At 46.1% G+C, this 14,663-nt stretch overlaps 1 protein-coding gene across 2 annotated transcripts in view; it reads left to right on the top strand.

Moving 5' to 3' along the window:
- The window catches only part of PC (pyruvate carboxylase), a 265,823-nt gene that overhangs the window by 220,808 nt on the left and 30,352 nt on the right, over nt 1-14,663 (top strand). For both annotated transcript variants that reach the window (XM_044449338.1, XM_044449337.1), the window contains exons 11-13: nt 6,326-6,470; nt 6,853-6,942; nt 11,456-11,677. In XM_044449338.1, the coding sequence (XP_044305273.1) occupies nt 6,326-6,470; nt 6,853-6,942; nt 11,456-11,677 (457 nt within the window). The remainder of the gene's footprint in view (nt 1-6,325; nt 6,471-6,852; nt 6,943-11,455; nt 11,678-14,663) is intronic.

Raw genomic sequence — 14,663 nt, 5'->3', positions numbered from 1 at the left:
GGTCTATTCTGTGGTGGTGAGGGAGGAAAAGAGTTTATTCTTTTCCACCAGCGTTGCATCTTCTCAGTCTATCCTGCAGAGCTTTTCGGAATGGTTTGCAGTCTCTTACAAAATGGGGCCGAGAAAGACATTGTAGTACCCTCAATAGCTCGCTGTGATAACCAATATCCCCTTCAAGCAAGATGTTTAAGCAGGTCACTGGCTGAACAGCTCCAGGCACTCTTGGATGAACTGGATGTGTTCCATTTCATTCAAGCTTCAGACCTGGGTTCGGAATAGAGACTGCCTTGGTCACTCTGTGGGATGATCTTCACTGGAGAAAAGACAGGGGAGACATGTCCCTGTTGGTTCTCCTGAACCTTTCAGTGGCTTTCAATGCCATTGGCCAGGGTGTCCTTCTGGATAGGCTCGTTGAGTTGGAAGTTGGAGGCTCTTCAGTGGTTCTACTTGTACTTAACCCCAGAAGTTGTTGCTGGAGGATTATAGCTCTGCGCCATGACATATATGCTATGGAGTACCTCAGGACTCTATTTTATCCCCCATGCATGGCAGAGGTTGTCAATATGCAAATAACACTCAGCTCAACTTCTCCTTTTCATCTAACCCAGGAGAGGCAATGACTGTTCTGAATCAGTGTCTGGACTTAAAAATGGATTGGATGAGGGCCAATAAATTTAAATTTAATCCAGATTAGATTGAGGTGCTTTTTGGGGGGATCTTCTCTCCAGATGGGTGATATTACACCTGCCCTGGATTGGTTGCACTCCCCCTAAAAAGCAAGGATTCTAGTTTGGGAGTATGCCTTGATCCTGAAATATCACTGGAATTTCAGGTGGCTTCAGTGGCCCAGAGCAACTTCTATTAGCTTAAGCTCCCTTACCCACCATGAACCAATCTGGACAGACAGAGACTAGGAACAGTAATCTGTGCTGTAGCCATCTATTGTCTGGATTATTGCAACACTTTAGTGTAGGGCTGCATCTAGAGACAGCCCAGAAACGCCAGTTGGTCCAGAGGCTGCTGCTGAAGACTGGCCAATAAGAACACATGATGCCAGTCCTCTATCAGCTTCTCCAGTTAGCAATTGAAATCCAGGTCAGTCAAAATGTTAATATTTAAAGCCCTGAACAGCTTGGAGCCAAGTTATCTACAGAAGCACCTCTTCCCATATATGCCTACCTTCATCAGATGAGGGTAGGGAGCCTCTTCTGTGTTGTCAGTTGCCAAGTTGCATCCGACCCATCGCGACCCCATGGACAACATTCCTCCAGGCCTTCGTTGTCCTCCACCATCCCCTGAAGTCCACTTAAGCTCACACCAACTGCTTCAGTGACTCCATCTAGCCACCTCATCCTCTGCCATCCCCTTCTTCTTTTGCCCTCAATTGTTCCCAGCATTAGGCTCTTCTCCAGGGAGTCCTTCCTTCTCATTAGGTGGCCAAAGTGTTTGAGTTTCATCTTCAGTATCTGGCCTTCTAAAGAGCAGTCAGGGATGATCTCCTCTAGGACTAACCAGTTTGATCTCCTTGCAGTCCAAGGGACTCGCAGGAGTCTCCTCCAGCACCACAATTCAAAGGCCTCAATTCTTCAATGCTCAGCCTTCCTTATGGTCCAGCTTTCACAGGCAGACATTGCAACTGGGAAAACCATAGCCTTGACTATATGCACTTTTGTTGGCAGGGTGATGTCTCTGCTTTTTAGTATGCTGTCTAGATTTGCCATAGCTTTCCTCCCAAGGAGCAAGCATTTTTTAATTTCTTGGCTGCAGGCCCCATCTGCGGTGATCTTGGAGCCCAAGAAAATAAAATCTCTCACTACCTCCATTTCTTCCCCATCTATTTGCCAGGAAGTGATAGGACCAGATGCCATGATCTTCATTTTCTTAATGTTGAGTTTCAAGCCAAGTTTTGCGCTCTCCTCCTCCACCCGTATCTAGAGGCTCTTTAGTTCATTTTCACTTTCTGCCATTAGAGTGGTATCAACTGCATATCTGAGGTTGTTGATATTTCTCCCAGCAATCTTAATTTCAACTTGTGATTCATCTAGCCCCGCCTTTCTCATGATGTGCTCTGCATGTAAGTTACATAGGCAGGGTGACAGTATACGGCCTTGCTGAACTCCTTTCTCAATTTTGAACCAATCAGTGGTTCCATGTCCAGTTCTCACTGCTGCTTCTTGACCCGCATATAGGTTTCTCAAGAGACAAATAAGATGGTCTGGTACTCCCATCTCTTGAAGAACTTGCCACAATTTGTTGTGATCCACACAATCAAAGGCTTTGGCATAGTCAGTGAAGCAGAAGTAGATGTTTTTGTGGAACTCTCTAGCTTTCTCCATGATCCAGCATATGTTGGCAATTTGATCTCTAGTTCCTCTCCCTCTTCAAAACCCTGCCTCACCGATGTAATTCTGGTAGTTCTCGGTCCACATACTGCTGGAGCCTAGCTTGTAGGATTTTGAGCATCACTTTGCTAGCATGTGAAATGAGTGCAATGGTGCGGTAGTTTGAACATTCTTTGGCATTGCCCTTCTTTGGAATTGGAATGTAAACTGATCTTTTCCAATCCTGTGGCCACTGTTGAGTTTTCCAAATTTGCTGGCATATTGAGTGTAGCACTTTTACTGCATCGTCCTTTAGGATTTTGAATAACTTGGCTGGTGTTAAAAGGGCCTTCCAGGTAAGTGGCACTCCAACTTTTGAATCAGCTTCCGCAAGACACCTGGAACCAAGTCACTATCTCTTTCATCACCAGGCGAAGATATTTCTATTTACCAAATATTTTAATAGTTTGAGTAATTTTCAGAGAATGTTTATATGGTATTTGTTGTATTTTAGTGCCTCTGTGCTCTTGGCTTAATTTGTATTGATGCTGCTGGTGGGTTTTATTGTGGGTTTTACTGTTATCTTTTCTAACCAGTCTTCTAAATAATTTGTTTATTTCTCAGTATTTTCCCCAAACTTTCTGACAAATGTTTGGGAAAGTCCTTCTAATTCTACAATTGGCTATAATGGCAAGATTGATGGCATAAGGTTTTCCTTATACTTATTCCGAATGTATATCATATTCTTAAGGAAAGAATTTTCCCCCTGATAAACTACTTCATGCTGTGGCCAGACAGCTTATTTCTAGTCCTTGTAATGTGCAGCCCATACCTTGCCAGCAGTCATTCTTCCAGAAAATGTAGCCCATGGTCCAAGAATCCAGATCCTTCCTGTTGACACGACCTTTGTGGCCAGGCATTCACTTGAAGCATTTTTCTTTCCCTGCCTATTCCTCTTCCAAGAACAGGAAGGATTGAAGGGAAAACTAGCTGGACCCCAGAGTTCTTGACTTTTGCCCCTAATACTTCAAAGTCTGACGTGATTTCTTCAAAGCTCTGCTTGGCAGTGCCATTTATTCCCACATGAATAAGAAGAAAAGGATCCATGCCAGTGGCGTGTATGAGCCTTGACAATCTTTCAGTTATATCACTGATCTTTGCTCCAGGGAGACTGCATGCCTGATGAGTATGCCATCTTGACGTATGTGTGTTTCCATCCCACACAACAGGGCATCTCCCACAACTAACACTAACCTTCAGCCTCTTGTTCAGTGTTGCATGGGATGGCTTGCAGCTCTTCCACAGCAGGCTGCTCGAATAACTGAAAGCAGTTTGATATAAGACATAAGTGATATAAGATGTCAGTGTCTTTGATATAAGACACTAATTCTACTGGTGTCTTATAGTTCTTCAAACGTAGAACAACTGTCACCCTTTTTCAGGGAATTTTCTCCTCATTTTCCTTTCCTTGAAAATTCTTAGTTTGCTATAGTACTTCTAGCTTCTGTACTACTCTCAGCTATTGCATTTCTATTGCTCGATCTAAAAACTCTTCATTTTCTTTCATTCCCTTGAGGGTGGTCACTCACTGTTCCAGCGCTCTCACCTTTTCTTCCAGCATGGCTACATGTTGCATGTGTAGGCCATGTTGACCTCAGGCAAGAAAACAAACCTTGCACAGACACTGCAGGTCACCACCACAGGGAAGTCTTCTCAGCCCATTCTTATAGCCACCTTTTTTATTCTAGCTTGCAAGGCCTGTAGCTTCCCCCTGAACCAGTACTTCACCCTCTCTTTCCTGAAGGTTTCCAAATGCAAGTGTGTACCAATGAGGAAAATTGGCAGGTGAAAACTAAGGAGAAAAAAGAAAAAAGTTAGGGACTTTTCCCCCCAACTCCTGTATCCAGTAGTCCCAAGACCAGCTGGGGCAGCTTCCTTTGATCTGCTCAGCTAGAAGCCAGGAACCAGACATTGTGGAGATCAGGGCCGTTTGGAACATGCCATGTACCAGTGCAAGATGTGAGTTTCACCTCTGGTTTCTGTGCAGTCCAAATAGAAACAGAGAATCAGAGTGAGTCAGAAGGGGCCTCCTCAGCCATCTAGCCTGACTCCCGGCTCCAGCCAGCTCCTCTCACGACATGCCTACCATATACATGTCTAGCCTATCCTTGAACACCCTCACCGATAGGGCCTCAACCACCTCCCGTGGGAGCCCGTTCCATACCCTTGGGGTCCTAACTGTCCAAAAGTGTTTCCTGGCATCGAAATGGAACCTTGGTTCCCTGAGCTTTGCTCTGTTGGAGCGTGTCCTGCCTTCCTCTGCAGGGAAGAACAGGTCTCTACCCACCTCTGTGTGACATCCCCTCACATACCTGTATGTCGCCAGCAGATCCCCTCTGAGTCTCCTCTTCTCCAGGCTGAAGAGACCCAGTTCCCTCAGTTTTGCCTCATACCCCATCCCCTGCAAACTGGCCACCAACCTTGTGCACTGACTCTAACCTGGCTATATCCTTCCTGTAATACTCCGGTTGCGGGCGCACCAGAGTTGTATAGAGTGGAAGTAATATCTCTCTCAATCTAGAAGCCACACTTCTGGCTATACAACCAAGGGTGGCGTTCGCCCTCTTAACTACCACATCACACTGCTGGCTCATGTTCAGGCTGCAGTCAACCAGCACCCCGAGGTTCCTTTCACATGTGCTGCTCTCCAGCCACTTCTCCCCTAACCTGTGCTTATGACAACTATTCCTATGCCCCAAGTGCAAGACCTTGCACTTATCCACATTGAATGCCACCCTGTTGTCTCCTGCCCACTTCCATAGTCTGTCCAGATCCTTTTGGATCTGGAGTACCTGCTCCTCAGTTGTGGACACTGCCCCAGTTTTAGTATCATCTGTGAATTTGATCAACAGACTATTCACCCCTTCTTCCATGTCATTCATGAAAAGATTAAACAGGATCGGCCCCAGGACAGAGCCCTGGGGGACCCTGCTTGTCACTGGCCACCATCCCGATGATTCCCCACTAATGGTTACCCTCTGCTTTCAGTCAATCAGCCATGCCCTAATCCATCGAACAGTGCTTTGGTGTATCCCAAAACTCCTCAGTTTCTCCACCAGGATATCATGGGGCACTTTGTCAAAGGCCTTGCTGAAATCCAGGTAAACCACATCCACTGCATTCCCTCCATCCAGCCACCTCAAAACCTTGTCGTAGAATTCCACAAGGTTTGTCTGGCAGGATCTGTTTTTGCGGAAGCCATGTTGTGTGGCTGTCAGCCTCTCTTCCCTATCTAGCATCACTAGATGTCTCTCTATTATGAGCATTTCCATTGTTTTTCCTACAATGGACATCAGGCTAACTGGTCTGTAATTCCCCATGTCCCTTCTACTACCGTTTTTGAAAATTGGGACCACTGACGCCACCCTCCAGTCCTCTGGAACTTCACCCATTCTCCACGAGGCCTCAAAAATGGAGGCCAGCGGGCATGAAAGAACCCCTGCCAACCCTCTAAGTAACCCTGGACCAACAAAGAAGAAGGCCAAGACACAGTATAATGGGCTCAAGCCACAGGGAGCCAGATGCTGGCTAGATATCAGGAAAGATCTGTATAACAATGGAACCAATTACCAAGGTTGCTTGTGGGCTTTTCCATTCCAGAGGCATTTGAGATGCAACCAGAGGGATGGTTTAGCTGGAAGTCATGCAATGCATAGGGGATTAGACTCAATGTCCTCTTCCAACTCTACTAATCTATGATTCTATGAAATGAAAAAGCAAGAATCTGACTTGTCCAAATGGGCTTTCAGTGGGATCCAACTGTGTAAGTACCTCCAGCGGTATCTTGCCAGTTGCTGCTGGAATCCAAGTACTGAGCAGTTGTTCTGATTGGAAAGGTGCTTGTTCTCTTCAAATACGCAGCATTGCTGATGCATGCCCATTGATAGGGTTTCCCTACCCCTGCATCCTTGGCACAGATCCCTTCCTCTCCCATTTCCTTTCAGACCAACATCCCCTTCCTGCAGAACGTACTTGGCAATGATCAATTTCTCCATGGCACTGTGGACACTCAGTTCATTGATGAGAACCCTGACCTTTTCAATTTGCGACCTGGTCAGAATCGAGCCCAGAAACTTCTTCATTATCTAGGTATGTGGGGGAAGATAAAAGGGTGCATATATTCACGGAGGGCACATACTGATTTGAATTTTAGCACCTTGGATTGGGAGGGAAGGAAAATCATCTTGAAATAGGTTGCAGATAATAATGGAAGGAGAAGTACCAAATAATGGAATGAGAAGTAGAAAATAACAGAAAGCCATAACCTTTGACCTAGAAGCCCTTTCCTGGTATGTGAGAAGTGACAAATATGACAAGTAATATGTGAGAAGTTTGTGTTTTGCTTCACACATCCCAAAGCTCTCAAAATAGGTTCTGGTACTGGAAAAGCCCTTGACTCATCCTGTGGATTGGCAAGATGGTGCTGCATTATGTTATACTCTCTCACTATAACAGAGCCTTTTCTTTCCAGGCCACGTCATGGTAAATGGCCCTACCACACCCATCCCAGTGAATGCCAGGCCCTCACCAATTGATCCAGTTGTCCCTTCAGTTCCTTTGGGTGAGTTTGGGTATCACAGAATCAGAAAGTTGGAAGTGACATTGGAGATGTCTGGACTGTATAGCAAGGTGGGTCTAAGTACCCACCTTTGAGTTTCAGTGTCTGGCCTTTGAATTTCTCACTTCTTGCTATGAGGTCACCATGGCCCACTATCAGCTGCTCCTATGGGACAAAATTGAGGTCATCTATAACCATCTCCCTGATGTCTACAGGGAACTGGCTTATGTGTTTCAGTCAGAGGCCTTCAATGGGGAGGGTCTCTTCAGGGCACACATGAATGAGCACATGGACTCCCTGCAGAAGACCAAGATGACAAGGAGGATGGGTTTCCAACAGTTGTCCACTAGACCACCAAAGTTATTTGGAAGTCCCAACCTCCATTCCAGTACAAGGCCAATGCCAAACACATGTCCAGGTCCCAAGCAGCACCCCCAGACCAGAAGGTATGACACCATGGTAAGTTTTAAGCATGCATGAAAGTGCCCAGGGCCAGGTGCCCCCCTAATTTTGACAAACATCTCACTGCATGGGAAGCAATAATATTTGACTCCTGGGTCCCTTGTCCATTGAGGAGAGAGGCTACCTGGTTAAGTTTTATGCTGCTCAATACCATAAGGAGCATAGCTTTGTCCCCAATTTTGATGTTGGAGGTTCACTTACTACTTTCTACAACAGAGAAAGTAGTCTCACCTTTCTTGATGCCTCAGCTCTCATTAGTTGCAGTACCAAAACCAGATGGTGGACCAAGACCAATTCTGAACCTCAATTACCTATCACACCAAGAAAATTCAGAAAGGTCACCCTTCAGCACATCCTACCTGCCCTGCAAGAGGGAGACTGGTTTGCCTTGATCAGCTTGAAAGATGCCTACTTCCACATAGACCACAATTATTGACACTTCTTACCTTCTAGATTAGAGATACGAGGGGCATTCAATGTATTCTTGGTATCAGCATGAAGAAAAAGGAATAATAAATTGAAATAATTTTTATTTTTCAATGTAATCCCCCATAACTTTAATACACTTATTACATCTAGAAATTAACTTTTCAATTCCCTGTAAAAAAATAGCCTTCCTCCTTGTCTAAAACATGTGCGTTGATTGCCGTCTTGAGCTCTTCATCGTCGGAAAATCGCTTTCCATGAAGATCTTTGTTTAAATTCGGGAATAGGTAGTAGTCACTGGGGGCCAGGTCCGGGCTACAGGGTGGGTGGTTTATTTCTTCGAAACCACAGTCTTGCACAGCAGCCTTCGAAACACACGCCGTGTGAATGGGTGCATTGTCGTGAAGAAGCAACACACCTGCGGTCAGTTTTCCCCGCCTTTTTTCTTTAATTGCTTCTCTTAAATTATGCAGAGTGGTTGCGTAAGATGCTGCATTTATGGTTTCACCTTTTTTCATGTATTTGATCAATAAAATTCCCTTTGAGTCCCAAAACACTGTGGCCATGATTTTTCCGGCCGATGGAGTGACTTTGAATTTCTTTGGAGGGTCAGCACCTTTTTTATGCCACTGCATGGACTCCTGCTTGCTTTCAGGGTCATAGTGATGAACCCAAGCTTCATCTCCAGTAACAATCTGGTCAAAAATACTTGATGGATCTTCACCACATAGTTCTAAAAACTCCCTACAGCACTCGACTCGTACTTGTTTCTGAGGCGCCATGAGCATTCACGGCATCCGCCTTGCACAGACCTTTAAAAGGTTAAGATGGTCATGAAAAATAGTAAATATGGTACCAACAGATAGGTTTGTCACCTCTGCTAACATTTTATTCGGGCATCTTCCAATACAAGTTTCTCCATTTTTTTCACATTTTCTTTCGTAGTGACAGTAACTGGCCCGCCCGAGCGAGGGTCATCTTCAGTGGTTTCTCTGTATCATAGAATAGCAGAGTTGGAATTGAGTCTATCAGGTCCAACCCCTGCTGTTGCCCCCTCCCACTCAGATGTAAAGCAAGTATAGGCAGTCAGCAGTCTGCCAAGAGGCTGGGGAGCCAACAGAAACGTTTTCCTTGAGAACCAGAAGCAGGACAAACCCATAATATTCAACAGAGAGTGAGTAAAAAGGCTGCTGATGTAGCAGAGAAGCAAAAGACATTTCATGAGTTGTGACTAAAGGGGCCCTGTGGACACAAGATGGGAGGGATAAACATAGAAACAGAGCGAGTCAGAAGGGGTCTCCCGGGCCATCTAGTCTGACCTCCAGCACCAGCCGGCTCCGCTCACAACATGCCCACCATGTGCATGTCCAGCCTGTCCTTAAACACCCTCACAGATAGGGCCTCAGTCACCTCCCATGGAAGCCCATACATAGAAACATAGAAACAGAGCGAGTCAGAAGGTGCCTCCTGGGCCATCTAGTCTGACCTCCAGCACCAGCTGGCCCCGCTCACGACATGCCCACCATGTGGACGTCCAGCCTATCCTTGAACACCCGCACCAATGGGGCTTCAACCACCTTTTGTGGAAGCCCATTCCACACCCTCGGGGTCCTGACTGTGAGGAAGTGTTTCCTGGCATCCAAATGGAACCTTGGCTTGCTAAGCTTTGCTCCATTGGAGCGTGCCCTGCCTTCCTCTGCAGGGGAGAACAGGTATCTGCCCATCTCCATGTGACATCCCCTCACATACCTGTATGTCGCCAACATATCCCCTCTGAGTCTTCTCTTCTCCAGGCTGAAGAGACCCAGTTCCCTCAGTCTCGCCTCATATGACATCCCCTGCAAACCGGCCACCAACCTTGTGGCCCTACGCTGCACTGACTCCAACCTGGCTATATCCTTTCTGTAATGAGGGGCCCAAAGCTGAACACAATACTCCAGCTGCGGGCGCACCAGAGTAATGTAGAGTGGTAGTAATACCTCTCCTGATCTAGAAGCCACACTTCTGGCTATGCAACCAAGGTTGGTGTTCGCCCTCTTGACCACTGCATCACACTGCTGACTCATGTTTAGCCTGCAGTCAAACAGTACCCCGAGGCCCTGAGTGGCTGCTCTCCAGCCACTTGTCACCTAACCTGTACTTATGACAGCTATTCCTATGCCCCAAGTGCAAGACCTTGCACTTATCCACATTGAACACCATCCTGTTGTCTCCTGCCCACTTCCATAGTCTGTCCAGGTCCTTTTGGATCTGGAGTACCTGCTCCTTAGTTGTGGCCACTGCTCCAGTTTTAGTGTCGTCTGTGAATTTGATCAGCAGACTGTTCACCCCTTCTTCCATGTCGTTAATGAAAAGATTAAACAGGATCGGCCCCAGGACAGAGCCCTGGGGGACCTCGCTTGTCACTGGCCGCCATCCCGATGATTCCCCGCTAATGGATACCCTCTGTTTTCGGTCAGTCAGCCATTCCTTAATCCACCAGACAGTGCTTTGGTGTATCCCAAAACTCCTCAGTTTCTCCACCAGGATATCATGGGGCACTTTGTCAAAGGCCTTGCTGAAATACAGGTAAACCACATCCACTACATCCCCTCCATCTAGCCATTTCGAAACCTTGTCATAGAATTCCACAAGATTTGTCTGGCAGGATCTGTTTTTGCGGAAGCCGTGATGTATGGCTGTCAGCTTCTCTTCCCTATCTAGCATCACTAGATATCTCTCTATTATGAGCCTTTCCATCATTTTTCCTACAATGGGCATAAGGCTAACTGGTCTATAATTCCCCATGTCCTTTCTACTACCCTTTTTGAAAATTGGGACCACTGATGCCACCCTCCAGTCCTCTGGAACTTCACCCGTTCTCCACGAGGTCTCAAAAATGGAGGCCAGTGGGCGTGACAGAGCCTCTGCCAACTCTCTAAGTACTCTCGGGTGTAACCCGTCAGGGCCTGGCGCCTTTGTAATGTCCAATGCCCTGAGGAGCCCCTCGACTTCAAGGGGGGTGACTCTAATCTGTGCCCCTATGTCGCCAGCCTCATCTAATCTCCTATGAGGATCTCCCCCATCCTGCTTTGGGGAGAACACAGAGGCAAAATAGTCATTTAGCTTCTGTGCCTGTTCCCCCATATCAGTCACTGGATCTCCTTCCTCCTTATTTAGCGGTCCCACTACTTGTCTCCCCTTCCTCTTCCTATTTACATGCTGAAAGGAACCCTTTTTGTTGCTCTTGATATTTTTTGCAAGTCTCAGCTCGTAATCGGCCTTAGCCTTGCAAAGAATCCTTCTGCAATGGACCTCCTCCTCCCGGTATACCCTTTTGTCTATTTCCTCCAGTACCCATTTCCTACGGGGGTTCCTCTTGTGTCCTAGAGGAAAGAAGCACAAGCCCCAGAGAGATTGCTTGTCAGCACCATCCGGGTGAGCTAGCCACATCGCCCTGTTCTCAGGGTGTCCTGTCATGATTTTCAGATAAATACAACTTTGTGTAAAGAATTTTCTTTGCCTGTCCATATTACCTGCAGATTGCCTCTGGGTGGCCAGTATTCTGAGAGGGAAAAAAAACTTCTCTACCTTCCTTCTGGAATGCAAGCCTAGCTTTTAATTATGTCCTGTCTTGTTTCTGCAATAGGTCAGCCACCCACAGGTTTTCGGGATGTCCTTCTCCGTGAGGGCCCTTCAGGCTTTGCAAAAGCCATTCGTCAGCATAAGGGCTTGCTCCTGATGGATACCACCTTCCGGGATGCTCACCAGTCACTGCTGGCCACCCGCGTCCGCACCCATGACCTGAAGAAGATCTCTCCCTTTGTAGCCCACAGCTTCAGCAACCTCTTTAGCATTGAGAACTGGGGAGGTGAGAAGCTTCTATCTGACCATCTCATTTCTATTTCACTTAATAGCTGGAGCTCTATGGGCAGTTCACAGTAATTAAAACCAAAAAATTGCATACAAGATGCACTATAACAGTTTAAAACTACAGTACAAAATAGAAGTAAAGGCCAAACTAAAACTTAGAGGAACAAGGATTGAAAATACAGTAAAGGTTTTAAAGCAACAGAAACAGAAAGATTAATTTTTGTGGGGAAATAAGAATGTTAATACCTGACACTCCTAAGAACTGTAGCTAGGCTATCCCTGGCCAGTAATATCCCTGCTGCTGATATTTGAGACTAAGCTGGTAAAAGGTGTTCTATGCCATCTAGTCCAGCTGTTCCTCTAGCAACAGCAGTAGATCCAACTACAAGCCCAATCCTTTAGAGGGAGTACAACCCCCTCCAGAATCTAGAACAAGGATAAACATCACTTAGCCAGGCATTAAAACCACACGCTAACAACACCTCCAGCATATCTGGACTCAGTTTGTTGTCCTTCATCTGGTTCATGACCATGCTCAGACCCTTATTCTTCTGGGTTTGATGAAAAGGAGGGCTAGAACTGGGTGTCATCTGCATATTGGTGACACCATATCTCTGGATAGCACCCACAGCAGTTGCATGAAAAGCATGAGAATGAAACAAAGCCCTGTTTGTTTCATTCTCATTCAGCACCCAATACATCATTACTACCAAGATGCAGAGCAATAATTTCCCCAGAACCACCTTCATAGTAGGACCAGAACCACTGAAGCACAGTACTTCCCACTCTCAGCCCAGACAGCCTATCTGTCAGGATGCCATGACCAGTGGTACTGAAAGGTGCTGAGAGCTCCACAGGAAGCAAAGGGCTTTCCCCCATCCCCTCTTGGCAACGGTTATCCCATGGGGCAGCCAAGAGTGCCCAAAGTTGGCTGATAACAACCAACTCAAGCTTCTTTGCCAGGAAGCTAATATTGGCTACTGGTCCAAGAGTTGTTATCATAAACTGAACCCAGATGAGGCTTTTTCAGGAGTTGCCTAATTGCTTCCTCCATTAAAGAGGCCCACTGCCTCTCTTAAGAAAGAATCTATGACCTCCTGAACCTAGCTTGATAATCCTCTCAGTATCAGAGATAATCAATTATGGACAAGAAGGCCAAGTCAGGCAAGCTTTGCTAAGCATGTTACTTACATCCCTTGTCTTCAACAACTGAAACTCACAGAATGAAACTGAACCAGAGATTGCTGTGACCTACTCTCCTAATGGAAAAACATTCAATTATGTCCATTTCGAGATGGATCCAAGCAACTCCATCTGAGCAATTTCAAAATATTAGGCAGAATTTTCACAGCATGGCATTGGGGGTTCCATTGTTTCCCTCCCTGGCTTAGATTAATGCAAGCCACAAACCATTCAGAAAAGTTCTTGTTCTTGATTGACACCAAGAAGATGCAATGGTGGTGGAAGAGCTCCATCTTTTCACACTCAACAGTACAGAGTAAGTCTGATACTGAGCTCTAACTCGTATTTGGGCAGGTTCAGTATGAGTTATCTTCCACCTGTATTCTTGCCATCTCCTTTCATCATCTTCATCAAGTAGCTATTGAAGGGAGAGGGTGCTTGGTCATGATCATATCTACAACCTCATTCACCTCTGCTTTCCACAGAAAGACTCAGTGTCAGGATGTTACACAAGATCATTCATACAATTGTATTCTTGATCATTATATATGGGGGTGAAAGCTGGGCAGTGAAGAAAGCTGACAGGAAGAAATATGATGCATGTGAAACATGGTGCTAGAGGAGAGCTTTGTGAATACCCTGGACCGATAGAAGGACAAACAAGGGGGTCCTAGATCAAATTGAGCCAAAGCTTTCCCTGAAAGCAAAAATGACAAAACTGAAGCTGCCCTACATCAGGCACATCCAGAGAAGGCAAAACTCCCCTGAGAGTTAGGGAAAGTTGAAGGTAGAAGAAGAAACAGAAGACCAAATATGAGATGGGTGGATGCCAGAGCTTTGAATCTACAAAAATTGAGCAGAGCTCTCATGGATAAAATATTCCTGAGAACTTCCACTCATAGAGTCACCATAAGTCAGAGATGACTGGATGGCACATAGCAATAAAATAATTATTTTGTTATGACATGTGAACCTGGCCATAGTGTTGGAAGCACACCTGCAGACCTGACAGGAGAAATATAGCAAGGACTACTCTAGTGTCCATTAATTTCATGGATATTAATTTTGCTAAATAGAGTCACCTAACGATTGTCCCTTAGAACATCCTTTGACAATGGATACACTTGAGAGGAGGCCGTTAAAGGGGGAACTTGGTACAGTGGTACCTTGACTCATGAACTTAATCCGTTCCAGGATTCTGGTCATGACCCAAATTGGTTGTGAGCCAAGTTAAATTTCCCCATAAGGTTCAATGTAAATAAGGTTAATCCATTCTGTAACCAATTTTTAAATCAGAAAAATGTGAAGCAAAGTGACAACAAAGATCGCGGCCATCTCCCTGCTCCCGCAGCACAACCAATATTGCACCTGTCATCCCTGCATGTGCCCATCATCCTGGCGCACTGGGGGTGGATGGGAGAGACTGGCATGATTGCAGGCCCACTGGGGGAGGGAGAGATGGGCGCAAACAGTGCACTGGGGGTGGGGTTATGGCCTCATCAGTTCCATTTGTTCAGGGAAGGCATGCCTGATCATAGGCGCGCTCCTGCAGGAAGGACAGGTGGAATCCCAGCCATCTCCCCCTGCAGTTCTGCTTTGCTGCTCCTGTCTTTCCTTCAGGAGCACACCTCTGATCACACACACCTTCCCTGCATGAACAGAACTGCAATCGTGGCCATCGCCCCACTTGGGGCTGGGGGGAGATGGCTGCAATCTTGGTCACCACTCAAAGCAGTGTTCACAGCCCAAGTCAATTTTTTACAGATATTTTTGTTCATGACTCAATTTGTTTGTGAACCAAG

Source organism: Varanus komodoensis, unplaced genomic scaffold (genome assembly GCF_004798865.1).
Source record: "Varanus komodoensis strain SLA01 unplaced genomic scaffold, ASM479886v1 scaffold57, whole genome shotgun sequence".
Lineage (NCBI taxonomy): Eukaryota > Metazoa > Chordata > Lepidosauria > Squamata > Varanidae > Varanus > Varanus komodoensis.
Note: the sequence above shows the minus strand (reverse complement) of the source record. Positions and strands in the feature narration are given on the sequence as shown.